This window comes from Nesoenas mayeri (assembly GCF_963082525.1).
Source record: "Nesoenas mayeri genome assembly, chromosome: 3".
Lineage (NCBI taxonomy): Eukaryota > Metazoa > Chordata > Aves > Columbiformes > Columbidae > Nesoenas > Nesoenas mayeri.
The window spans coordinates 65,223,176-65,236,476 of record NC_137544.1 but is presented as its reverse complement, the minus strand read 5'-3'; the positions used below and the strand labels follow the sequence as shown (position 1 = coordinate 65,236,476).

The following is a 13,301-nucleotide window of genomic DNA, read 5'->3' as shown; positions in this document are numbered from 1 at the left end:
TTTACCCAAGTCACAATGCATCTCCATGGCATCACTGAGAAGGAAATAACTTCTCGCTGTTTTTGCTGGTGAAGACTGAATCCTGGAGAAACGGTATAATGGCTGGCTTAACTTTTTAAAAATTCACTGTACCTGATCAGGCTAAAGGGATTCTCGGGGACATAATTTGACCACCAGATGGCACCATACAGCTGAAACATTTGGAAATAGTCGCAGTGATGTGCAAGACTCCTGAAAGAGGAAATAAAATTTATAAACGTAAAATTATGTTGAAAAGGAAATTCCTTGCCTCTCTTACTCCATCATTCAAAAATATTTGTAAATGTAAAGCTGACTTAATTTTCATTGTCTGTATCTCATGAAAATTTAGTTTTAAATAATCTGATTTTTTTTTCTTAAACATTTTTCTGTTTTATTTTTTCTTTCTATTCTGTGTGTAAAGCTTTTCATAAGCATTCTCTAATGCTGAATACTTTCTACTCATCTATCCTGGTTCTTTTCCTTCTTACATTTTCATTCTGCTCTGGTGAGTGTAAGGAATCTTTCTTCTTAACAGAACATGTTTGAGTGTTATGTGTATAAGGATAAAGTTCAAAGAGATTGTTGTTTTTTTCCATTCATTCATGCCTTATGGGGTTTATACTTTTCTCATTTCTGTTTTCCATCTGAGGCTTTTGGATAGCATGTATAGAAAATAATGTGTATTGAATACAGTTTTTCAGGATATAGAACACATGCAACTCGTAAACTGTTACACATAATGAAACACTAAGGTAATTACTAGTTACTCAGGAGATTTAGATTTTGTAAGCTGCAGAGATGCGTTAAAGAGGTTAAAGAACCCTCAGGGCTGCAGTCATTCCACCTCTTTCAGAAATGTTGCTTCCTCCTGTTTCTTAAATGTTGCTCTATTAATATGCTAAAATGAAGTGTTTTGTGCAGTGATCTCACCAGCATCTTGATTTTCAGAGAGACTCCCATCAGGGGCTTGACACTTTCAAGCTAATATCCTTTGGGAATATTCCTATTTCCCTTTGACTTCCTGTTGAGACAGGATTTTTGCTTTGACCTCATGCGGTGAAAAAAAATAGGTGAAACTCTCTGATCATAGATGAAACCCAGCAATAAAAATAAAATCCAATAAAAGCAAACCCTTAGGGAACGTGCTTCCCATCCCATCTCTTCTCCTAATAGCCCATACATGAATATACATTTTCTACATCAGAAGAAAACATTGCTGAGCAGAGCTGAGTCATTAAAAGTACTCACAGAAAAAGATGGTTGTGAACATAAGTTCGAAAGGACAGAAAACAGTTGTGATATCTTTGGAAACATACCACAGTGCTCAGTTAATCTAATAGCAAGCCATAGTGTTTATGAAAGGATTTGGAAGGATTGTAAGAGAAAGTGGAAATTGCACTGGAATCTTATCTTCTAAGCAATGCAGCCAGTTTTCTTTATACCACAAAAATAGTTACAAAATTACTTCTTGAGGATTGCTTTTGCATGACTTCTGAAGAGCTTTTTGTGTGTGTGTGTGTGTTGCTTCTTTATCTTCTGGGATTCTGGAAATAAATAATAAATTTCATACCCCATTCTCTTTATTCCTTAGATGAAGCAGCTGGAGCCAAGACACTACGGCCTACAACTCAGAAGACTGGTCGATGACAATACTGAGTATTGTGCTCCTGAACCATATGAATACATAGTAGACCAGGAAAGTGTGACTCCTTTTAGACGAAACTCCATTATATCTGTAGCTATAGTTGAATTATCACCTATGAATATGTGTGATTTAGATCTAAAATAAGGTTTTGAAGCTGTTCGTGGATTACATTCTGCCATCCTTGTTCACACATTCCATGCCTATGCAGACATTTGGGTGGCTAGACCCTCCAAACACTCTCTTTAAAAACCCTTTGAAGATTTAAGTGGGGCTTCTGATAGAAAAGTGAAGTGTCAGTCTCAACTTCAGGCTGGGTTTTCTATCTTTAGCTCACTCTGCATTTAATCTCGCTCATACCAATGATGCTTGTACAGTAACACAGCTCTCTGTCTAAAGACAGCAAGTTTTGGCTCCTTATTGATGCAAAGAATATCACATTTATTTCTCATGCTGTACCTTTGGGTTTTGATGCTTACAATTTCATTATTTGATGTCTTCTGTTATTGTCTTTTTTTCCAACAGGTGTATGATGAAATAGAAATTTGTCCATTAAATGTTTATAACATTCACCTTACAAAGACTGAAAACATAAGTGATTTTGGTAAGCTCTCAGGAATTTTTATTCTTCTCATTGCTTACTTTTTCTTTGCAGGACTTTTCTGTCTCTGAGAGCAGGTAGAACCATCTTTGATAGCTCAAAAGTCTGAGTCTCCAAAGAATGCGAGGCATTATAACAAAGAACCAAACTGGTCGTTTTACACTGGAAAGTGCATTTTTTATGTTTGGGAAGGGTCCACTTTCTAATTCTGCTGTGCTGGCCAAATAATTCAAGCATGAAATCATCAGAAGATGAATGTCCTTTGCCAGGATTAATACAGTCAGCCTCAGGCCATGGTCAAGGTCTGCCGTTTTCTTTTTTGGTAGTGGGATCCTCTGTTGGCCCAGTATCAAGAGCATGTCCTTTGGTACAAATTCTGACAGGCTTTTTCATCCGTGGGAGGCGGTTATGCCTAGGTATAATTAAATACCTTGCAATGATACCTTCATAAGCAACTCTATGCTGTTCTTCAGCTGCAGTCTGTTGGTATATATTATTCCTTTCTGGCTGTCTCACTCAGTGGTCTAAATGGATTTGCTGCTTTATAGTTTGGGTTTCCAGTTTTTGGAACTGTTTAAGAGAGCTCTGTGTCCGATAGGCACACTGCATGCAGGACTCTTACTGTAATGGTGAGCCGTGTTACTGAAATGTCAAATGGGGCTGAGGTAGAAGACATGTTTTTGAAATGTAGTTTGTTTTTTCTACAGCACAGCATGGCATTTCCTGGAAGTTGAAAAGACCTGTTAACTTCAGTAGGGTTTACAATGACTGAGAAACAATGTGATAATTTCTCTGTGCTCTGTGGGTGTGTTCTCAGAGGAAGTATCCTCCCTCTGGTTGTGTAAAGTCTACTAAATACAAAAAAAAATAAAAGGGAAATGTTTCCAAGAAAGTTTATTTAATTTAAACTTTTTTTACTTCAGGCTTTGCTGTCACAGCACAAGTTGATGAAAATCAGCATCTCACCCATGTATTTGTGAGTGATGTTCTCCCTGATGGACTGGCATACAAGGAAGGTATTTAATCATATTTATGTTTAATACTGTACTTCATTAGCTTTTTAAAGTCCTGAAACATGAAGGAGATTTAGTACTGCTGTCTAAAATGGTTCTTGGCTTTTACTATTTGTAGTTTTCTTTCTTAAAGACAATGGAAAGTAAGTGATATTAGAACAGATAATGTGCACAGAGTAAGGGAATTATCCTTTCAGTGTAAGGGGAGAAGTTCTTGTTCACCCTTGGAGACAAAGTCTGTGTTCAGCCACCCAACCAAGTGCTTTTGCACGGAGGAACAGGCTGGAGCAAGAGTTCATCTCGCACTGGGGAACCTCACGGGCTTGGTCAGTCTCCAAGACTCATCATTTTCACTTTTCCTGGCAATAAAAATTAGCCTCCCTCCCCAAAATAGACTTCTGTGTACATTTCTGTGAGTGCCTTCTCTGCTGCACTGCTCAGAAACCATGCTTCTCTTTGTTGGCACAGCAAGACCATGTGACTTCTGCTCTCTGAAAAAATGGGGACAAACCCAGAAAACTGGAGACTGAGAGTTTCATTTGCTACCTGAGGGTAGTGACCACTTGGTTGTTGCTGACTTGAAAGGCAGTGGTTGCCACCGTTCAGATGTATACAAAAGCTGCTGTTCGAGTTTTGCATGAATGTTTTGATCTGCATGGCTAGTGCCTTGTTCTTCCCAAATAATGAAGTATATGTTATAGTGCTGTCCATTGCTGGTATACAAGTCATGAGAGGTGCCTCTGTTCTTATCTTCCTGACAGTTGTGCTGCCCTCACACCCACCAAGTTCTATAGCATCTTTAGAGACAAACAGCTCAATTGCTCTGCTATGTGTAACACCTATCAAAGCATGAGGTCAACCTGTATAATTATAGCAGGAATAAAACTCCCATTGATTCTAATGGACTTGTGGTAGGATTAGGCTATTTGAATTAAAACCACAAAAATAAAAGATGAATCGGTATTTAGTTAGTTAATAATTTTATTTTTTTTAATTTCTTCTTTTTTTTTCACATGCTCCCAGGACTCCGAGTAGGCAATGAAATCCTGAGCATAAATGGAGAGGCTGTGTCTGATCTTGACCTCAGACAGATGGAGTTACTGTTTTTGGAGAGAAGTGTAATGCTCACTCTGAGAATGAACCATTACGGGAGCCAGCAACCCTTATGTGTGTCCTGGTCTGATGGCGAAATTTCCAGGGACCCAAAGAATTTGTTACCCCCTCCAAATCAGTCACAGCTCCTGGAAGAGTTTCTAAATAACTTCAAAAAGAACACAGCAAATGGTAAGAGGTTGGCAATTATTCCATTACTTTTACCTCACTTCCAATATCGCTGTTTTAAAAAACTCAATTATGTTTTAAATGCTGTGATTGCTTCAGTGAGAAACCCAAGTACAAATTGTTCAAGTGCTGTTTATGCTCCATATCTGTCTGTTATTTTATTATTTCATAGAAAGCAGAAATGCAACAGAACATGATCATTTCTGCAGGGAAAACATATTCTTTTAATCTGATTGGCCGCACCATCAAGTATTATCAACTGTTCTCTTAATCGTTCTGTGTCATCTCGGGTACTTCCAATACATCTGTTTCCCAGGCATTGGTGGTTGAAATGATGTGATGGCTTTCAGAGGCAGAAGTATTGTTCTGTGTTTACCACGCTTTATGTATGGTGTAGTACCACATATGTTAAGGGTACTTTAAATATAATAATCATCGTCACCTCAGAAAGGAGTCACTTAGCTCTGCTCACACCCAATGATATTGTTGTGTTCCTGTTGGATACAGCTGCTCACTGTGTAGAAGAAAGCCCATGAAAGCAGCTTGCTTAGGGATTATTTTGCTACTACCTGCTCATATTTCTTACTCAATGTAGTACCACTGTATTAATCATCAAATGGAGGACATATCCTCACAGTGCTCTATCAGGGTGAGATCCTGATGGGTTTCCATATGAGGAGCACCAGGTAAGGAAGGTGCCAAAAACCTCCATGGTAGGGATTGCTCCTGGCTGACAGTACAGTCCCCCCAGCCCCAAGAAAGGTGCCAGTGCTCACTGCAGGGTTACCTTTCCAGCTGGATATATGAGGTGGCACATAGAGGGGCACAGCCACACTGGGTGGTGGAGAGACGTGGTTGCCCTTCCCTTCCTTCAGCCCACTTTACTTCATGTGAGAAATATATCTTGTGGTACCAGAATACTTGTAAACACCTGTCAAAGTATATGGGGATTTGCTCCCCTTCCTTCCCATGCCTTGACTATTTTTCAAACAAGGCTGAGGGAGCTGGGTCTCTTTAGTTTGGAGAAGAGGAGACTGAGGGGTGACCTCATTAATGTTTATAAATATATAAAGGGTGAGTGTCATGAGGACAGAGCCAGGCTCTTGTCAGTGACAACCAATGGTAAGACAAGGGGTAATAGATGCAAACTGGAACACAAGAGGTTCCACTTAAATATGAGAAGAAACTTCTTCACAGTGAGGGTAACAGAACACTGGAACAGGCTGCCCAGGGAGGTTGTGGAGTCTCCTACTCTGGAGACATTTAAAACCTGCCTGGACACCTTCCTGTGTAACCTCATCTGGGTGTTCCTGCTCCGGCAGGGGGATTGGACTAGATGATCTTTTGAGGTCCCTTCCAATCTCTTACATTCTGTGATTCTGTGCAGATAGAAGCAAATTTAACTCTGGAGTGTAAAAGGTGCAGTGTCCTCTCTACACCTCTGGGGGATGCTGGTAAAATTCTGCAGGAAAGCTAGCCAGAGTGCACTGCTGTGTGAGGAGAGTGGCAAGAGGTACAAAAAGGGATCGCTGATTTTTGTATATAATTATGGTAGCAAGTGTTTTCTGACCGGATTTTTTTTCATAATTAAAAATGGGAGAAGAAAAATAATCATGTACAAGAGGTTGCTAGAATGGATTTAATTACAAAGCAATTTTATTAGGTCATTTTTTGAAATTAAAAGAGATCTGAATACAGGATTTGCGATACAGTAAGTAGCATCTCTCTCAGGGGCCTTATTTCAATTTAAAATGCCATTAAACTGACTAGTGGCACATAAAAGTTAGTGTCATAAAACAAAAATTATGATAGAGCTAATTAATTACATAATTATACCAGGGCTATCATTCAGCTTGTTAGCTTGATATGATAGGCCAGCATTACCTGGAGTATTCAATGTAATAAATGTATGTGTCCATTCACTAGATTCCTCATTCCTTCGGGATAAAATTGCAACCTGTGCAAATATTCCATTATAATAAGAAATTACTGGAGTATGTATTGTACTCTAAGACCTAGTAGATAAAAGGACATAGTATATTTGCTTTTCTGCTTAAAAGCAGCTAGGGAAGATTTATTTTATTCTGAAAAGGAGCAAATAGTTCTAAATTAATCTTTGTGAGAAGGACTTTCCTGTTTATTGAATTCCATGCTTAGTGTCTGATACCTGATCAGGTTCAAATGGAAACAGAAGAAAATGGCATTATGTTGAATTAATAGATAATCATAAAGGGTTTAACTGTTCTATGCCCTGTTACTCAGGAATTGAGTAAGATTTTAGATAAGAAGAGGGAGTATTTAATGATCTGAGCAGGGATTTGAAGGCCAGAGGCTCTTAAATTCACATCCAGTGTTTAATGCTGTTCTGTCTCCTTTGGTAGATTTGAGTGAGTCACTTTCAAGACCATGGTTTTCAAAAATAATTTCTGACATTTGCTTGTCCGTGTTGACCCTGTTCTTCCAAGGCAGCACCTTTGAAAGTCAATTAGTGCTAATGAAGTGAGATGGAGACCCCATTGAAAAATCAAACACAATTTGGCTTAAGGTACACACCTGGAGTTAAAAACTTTGTTTCTGCTGTTACCTCGCTGTTTCTAAAAGTTAACTAACTCTATTTATTTTTCTAGAGTACTGTGGGGATTAATGAGCTAAAATTAACAAAGTGCTTGGAAAATGGAAGTTTTCAGCACTGAGTCACATGGTGATACCCTTCTTGGTGACAACTATCAGGCAAAAGCAAAATTGCTGGCTTCATATAAATTGGGTGGTAATAGTTTGTCCACATACCTTTCGTAACTACTTAGCGTAACTCTGATGAATGCATTTTCCTACATATTCTGCTGCATTGAGTATACCCAATTATACATTGTGGCAAACTTTGGCAACCTTTACTGTACAGAAAGGAAGTGATTGACTTTCTCCAAAGCCACTAACTCTGCCACTTGTAATTCACAGAGAATTTTCTGGGAGAGTGATTCATTTTGTCCAAGAGGTTGCTATACGCCTGTAGCTGTATTTTGGACCTGCTGTGGTCATATAATTTAATCTCCCACATGGCAATGCTATGTGCTGGCTGCCTAGCCACTTGGCTAGTAATAAGCTTATCCTGGAAAAGAAATGAGATTAAATACTTTTAAAAAATGCACTCATAAATGTGGAAAACCAAATAACAGAGCAACTAAATTTGCTCCAACCTCCAGTGCTAAGGAAATTTAACAAATATTTGTGCAGAATTAAAAAAATGAGAGAATTGGACTGGAATTCTTACAACTGTGGAGGAAGAAATGCCTCATTTTAAGATGACATGGATATCTGAGGAATAAACATCAGAGAAGGCAGGATTCAAAACTGCATATTTAGTGCAACCCCATGTGGGTTAATGGTATATCTATAGAGTGCTGAGGCAGGAGGCAGAAGCATTAGTAAGTGTGAAAACCCGCCGCAGTATGTGAGTTGCTGTCAGAGTTGGGCAATTATTTTTTTTTTTCCCCCAGCAAGTGGGCTTTTCCAAAAAAGCTGTCATTTCTGGTTAGCTGACACTGTTGAAATCAACCCTATTTTGTAAATAGATCTCTGTGATTAAAATTAAATTAAAAAAAAAAAAGTGTGGTGGCAGTTTGGATATGCTTTAACAAGTTTCCATGAAGAAACATTTTCATCTGGAAGGGTTATAGAGCTAAATGCAAAAGAAACCATTAAAAAAAAAAAAAGCACATACTCTTTTTTTCACTCCCTGTTGTACTCCTCTCCTTTGGGGTAGAGTGCTTACCTTTTGTGTGGAGTCTGGGTTCCTGTCTGGCCCATCTTTCTAGAAATGTGGTGTCAAGAGCAGTGAAGAAGGCTGGGATGCTGCTGACGAGGAGGCTTGCTCCTCCTCTTCCTCCCCTGCATCACCTTAGCCCTCCCTTCTAGCCCCACAGCACTCATCCCATCCTGTGCTGGCAGTACCACTTGCTGGAGCCCTTGATTAACCTAATTAAGGAGAAAACTTTCTTTCCCCTCATCCCCCGCAAACTCAGTGAGTTGAACCAGCGGGTGCAGAGGTCTGCAAAGGGCCAGAGCCAGGTAAGCAGAAGGAGGAGGAGCGGGGAGCAGGCTGGTGCCAGGGGAGCTCGTTGCAAGGAGAGTTACTGTCAGAGGCAGCAAGATCTCTTTCAGCCAAACTTCCCACAGAGCACCTCTCTCGCCATTTTGGAGTGTGGGTTTTGCCCTCTGCTTTCCCACCTCCCACATTGATCCCTGGGCAGCAGTGTAGTCTGGGACATGCCTGGTTGAGTCACTCCTGGTTGAGTCACACTGTATAAAGCATGGCTGGAGTCAGAGGGAGAGAATCAGGCTTCATGCTGTTTGACGAGTAGATGGGACATGTGCTGGAGAAGAGCAATGACATTTCAGCTCCTGATCTGCTAAACATTGAGGTACTTTTGCAAAATGTAACTGCTTCAGGAGGAGGATCAGTGGTTTGAACTGTCATGTGGGAAGTGGCTCTTCTGTTTCCCAAGACATGAGCGGCTTCTGATTTTAATCTTGGTAAGCATGCACAGAAGCAAAGCACATCAGTTGGCCAGAAGTTTAACTTTGATATGACTAAATTATTTTTTAAAATGTGGCCATAATAATAATTGGTTTGGACTCAATTCTCAGGTACTTTCTGTTTCAAATAGACTTTGCTAGTTTAGATACCTCTGTAAGGCGTAATTGCAACTCACAGCTTCTCCAGAAAACTTTGTTCCATTCAGCTTCGTCAGATACCACCAAGTTGAGGGAGGAAAAGGCAGACAGAGGTTGGCTCTGCAGCCAGCTGGCTATCTGCGTGTCGCTGTGCATGCCTCTCCAGGTAGCACTCCCTGCATCCTCTTCCAGCCCCAGCCCAGCCTGGATATATTAGAAAGACTGGTTTGTCCTCTTCAGAAAAGAGATCAAGTTATGAGGACGTGAAACCAAGGTGGTCTGTAGCCTCCAGCAGCTGGGGGCTGTGCCTGGAGCACTGGCTCAGACTGCTCTGCTTGTTGCTATTTGCCCAGGGTTTTTAAAGTATTTTGTAAGCACCTTTTAATGTAATGTTCAAAGCATTTTTTTAAACAAAAGTAAAAATAAACTTAACTGAAAAACATTTCTAAAATAACTTTTTTGTGTGCTGTAAGGCAACCTACTAGAAAAGCAGTGCCTCTTTTTAACATAGACACGTTATCTATGCAGCATGACTGCTTATCTGCCTGAAGATCAATGACTCTGTCAGGTTTTCTTTCGTTTTTTTACTCATTACCCAATTTACTTCAGCAGGAAGCCATGTAGATGTGATAGAACACACAGTGGCTGTTCTCATCAAAGCAAGCTCAGGGGTGAGGAGTGTGTTTACAGCAGTCTTGGACAGCCATGGCGCATTGATTCACTCCAGCTGTTTGTGCTGCTAACACAAACGTCCTTGTCCTGCACTCTTCTGAATCCCTGGGAAAAGCCCAGGTCTGGCCTGTGATCATACCTGAGACTGTAGCAGTGTAGAGGTTAATGTGAAGAAAGCATTTTCTTCTTCAGAAGCTGGATCCATAGAAGCAGTAGTTACCTACCGCATGTTTTGCAATACAGAGTGTTTCCCAAGAGTGGTGGTTTAATGAGCTCTTGCTGGCACTTGACAAACTGTCCTGTTGGCTTCCTGCTAGATGCATATGCTGCAAATTAAAAGATTGTTTATGATATTAAATGGGACAGCCTTAAATGCTCTTCGTTGTGCTTTTCTATTGAAAGAGCATTCCGTTCTGCTTTCCTAAATCCTGCTATGATTTAATCCCTATGACGTTAGTGGGCCAAATTGTTTTTGACTGGTGTAAACTCCATTAAACCCTGTGGAGCTGCACCTTGTAGCTCAGTGACAATATGTAGACATAAAACATGACATGTCCTGTCCTACTGAGTCCTGTGGAGTGACAATATGGACAGCAAGGGTAATTATTAATTGTGATAGAGACATTCACATATAGACCAGTGCCTTAGGCATAATTTAAAACACATCAAACAGCAAATGCTTTGTGTCTCACAGGGGTAAGGCAGGTTGAGTAATTACAAAAACTGTCTAAGCTAGCCACAAATTCTTGCTAAACTATTAAGTAATTTGTTTTTCCCCCCTTTTTGCTTTCTGATTTCATTGCTTTTATGCCTATAAATCTGAGCTTGAGGAAAAAATGTACCACTAGGTGGAATACTTAGTAGCTGGGTGGGGCCAGCTTCATATACTTTCCCTTGGCAAATAACCTCTGAGAATGGCCAAAGCTGTCTCGTGTAAGCAACTCCGCAGCAGCAGCAAAAATAAGGAGGGGAGCCATTGACAGCACCCCTGCATGTCCAGCAGCCCCAGACTGGCAAACCTAATGGTAGCTGTGGGCTGCAGCCTTTGCTTATGAAGGATGATGATCACCCAACACGGGCTCTGCTCTGTCTTCCTGCTCCACGTTGCAGTCACACATCTCCAGTCATTGAACTGGAGTAGAAGGGTGATGCACTAGCTACAGCTAACACTGGTCTCTAGTGTTTATTACACACTTAGAAAATGAACGTATTTAGGTAACAATTTGAGAAGCCAGTGTGAAGTGTTAAGCTTAAAACTGAAAAGCCTGAACAGTTTTCTGACTGGCAGATACTTGGACAGAGAAAGTTTAGGAAGTTAAATAACCATATAAAAACATATCATTGACGTGCACGGGCTAATCAGGCATTGCTACAGAAGTGTAGGCAACTATTTCCTATTATGTTGCTAATTTGTATTTCCTATTGATTACTGAATTAGCAAATGAGTCAAATTGCTTTGCTTCATGACGAACAGTTAACCAACAAAGGAACTCACAAGAGATCTAAAGGACTCTGCTCCAGCTTCAAAATGGATGTTTCTGCAGATATTTAGAAAAAAAAAAAAAAGAGCATAAAGCAGCCCACAGAAAGTCACACTTGCAGAAGTAGGTGGCTGACTGGAGCTATGCCACTGTTCTGCATGTGGCCCAACATGTCTTAAGCAAGCTGTACGACAGAAGAATATTTGGATGAACATACTGCCTTTTCTGAACATGAAAATGTGGAGCGTTTAAAGAAGATGCATCACTTTCTTCACTAGAGGGTGAGAACAATGGAGAGAGACTTGTCCTGCTTGAGCATGTCAGACCCAAACAAGGAATATGAGTTTCTCTTTGTCTAGGCAGCATCGGATCTGCAAAAAGAAGCGGCCTGGTTGCATTGTCCTTCAGGAAGCGTGTAGAACACCTTCTGATGTTTCATAATTTGCTCTCTGAAGCCAAAACATATGGATGAGAGGGGCCATGAAGGGAATCTTCTTGTCTGGCCTGTAATTGCATGTCTTGTTTGGTAACAATTAGTCTTGTTAGTGACAGGCATCTATTAATTCTATGTTTAGGAACCCTATCTAGGAAGACTGGTGTTATGACAACTGTATGCTAATTTTCTTTCCAGATTTAACATCTTGAATGAATTCCTGAATGAAATTTTTAGGTACACCAAAGAGTCAGTTGCTACAGCCTTGAAGCTGAGAACTTACCTTCCAGCCAGTCCCAAAATAGGTTACAAAATGCCTAAGCCAACAATAAGTGAAAAATCCAAAATATCTTGCAGAGATTAAAACATTTCAGAATTATCAGAATCCAGTGCATTTTATTTGTTTCTCTAACATGTTTAGTTTTCATTTTCGAGAAACTGAAGTTGTTTGTATTAGCAGACTCGAGTCATGTTAGCTTAGCAATGAGAATTTGAGCTAGTTAGTATCTGAAGTTAGGTCAAAGTCTTTCAGAAGAACTTGAAAATTTCCTAGGCAGAAAGAAGAAGGGGTTTTTGAATTGTTAATCAAATTAGTATTTCACTATCTTTTCAACTGCTGGTTAAAGGAGCATGAAAGCTCTAAACCACTGTACAGTTACTAACCACAGTTACTGCCCACAAATTTTTTTGAATTTACTCCAGCATTGGAGTGGGAATGCTTAAGTAGTAATACTTACCTGTGAGTACCACCTGTGGTGAAACAACTGAACTGCCACTGTGTGATAGTTAAAAACTTACATAAATTCCAATTAAAATTACTGAATTGAGCTAACATGAACACTCCAATAATTCCCGAAAACTTAATTTGAGATCAGTAAGAATCTGCACTTAGGGTCCATGATACCTCAGTTGTTTGTCCAGATTCATAGAGAACCCCAATGAAGATAAAAGCTGGATCAAATTGCTTTGGCTTTCAGCTTGAAGTGGTGGAGGATTTTATGTCTTTCAATGGATATTTCTCATCTGTGTCTGCAACTTACCTGCCTTCTCTTAAATCTGTTTCTTTAGTGTAGAAGCTACCTGGAGACAGCTTTTGGCCTAGATAAAGCAAAACCTTTGCAAGTGAAGGAAAACAAAATATTTACTCTCTCCTTCTCATTAGGAGGTGATATCCGGCCACTTCTGGGGGGCAGGACTTCAATACATGTAGTGGTTACTCTGGAAGACAAATGTTGTAAAGAATGGATGCCCCCCCCCCCCCCGCCGCCGCCTTTTTCTTAGCTTTTGTTGCTAAGCAGACATCATATGGTATGGAACATCCCTTTGGTCAGTTTGGGTCAGCTGTTCTGGCTGTGTCTCCTCCAAAGATCTTGCCCACCCCAGCCTGCTGTTGAGGTGGTGGGAGAATGCTGGAGAGACAGCCCTGATGCTGTTGGAGCACTGCTCAGTGGCAGCCAAACACTGATGTGTTACCAGCACCTTTCTA

The 13,301-nt window shown here is 40.2% G+C and overlaps 1 protein-coding gene across 3 annotated transcripts in view; it reads left to right on the top strand.

Moving 5' to 3' along the window:
• TIAM2 (TIAM Rac1 associated GEF 2) overlaps positions 1–13,301 on the top strand; it is a gene marked incomplete at its 5' end in the record, with an annotated part of 87,616 nt that overhangs the window by 35,050 nt on the left and 39,265 nt on the right. For 2 of the 3 annotated variants that reach the window (XM_080341893.1, XM_080341892.1), the window contains 4 exons: positions 1,613–1,723; positions 2,189–2,267; positions 3,188–3,280; positions 4,301–4,561. In XM_080341893.1, the coding sequence (XP_080198019.1) occupies positions 1,613–1,723; positions 2,189–2,267; positions 3,188–3,280; positions 4,301–4,561 (544 nt within the window). The remainder of the gene's footprint in view (positions 1–1,612; positions 1,724–2,188; positions 2,268–3,187; positions 3,281–4,300; positions 4,562–13,301) is intronic. The other variant, XM_080341891.1, reaches the window with a different exon arrangement.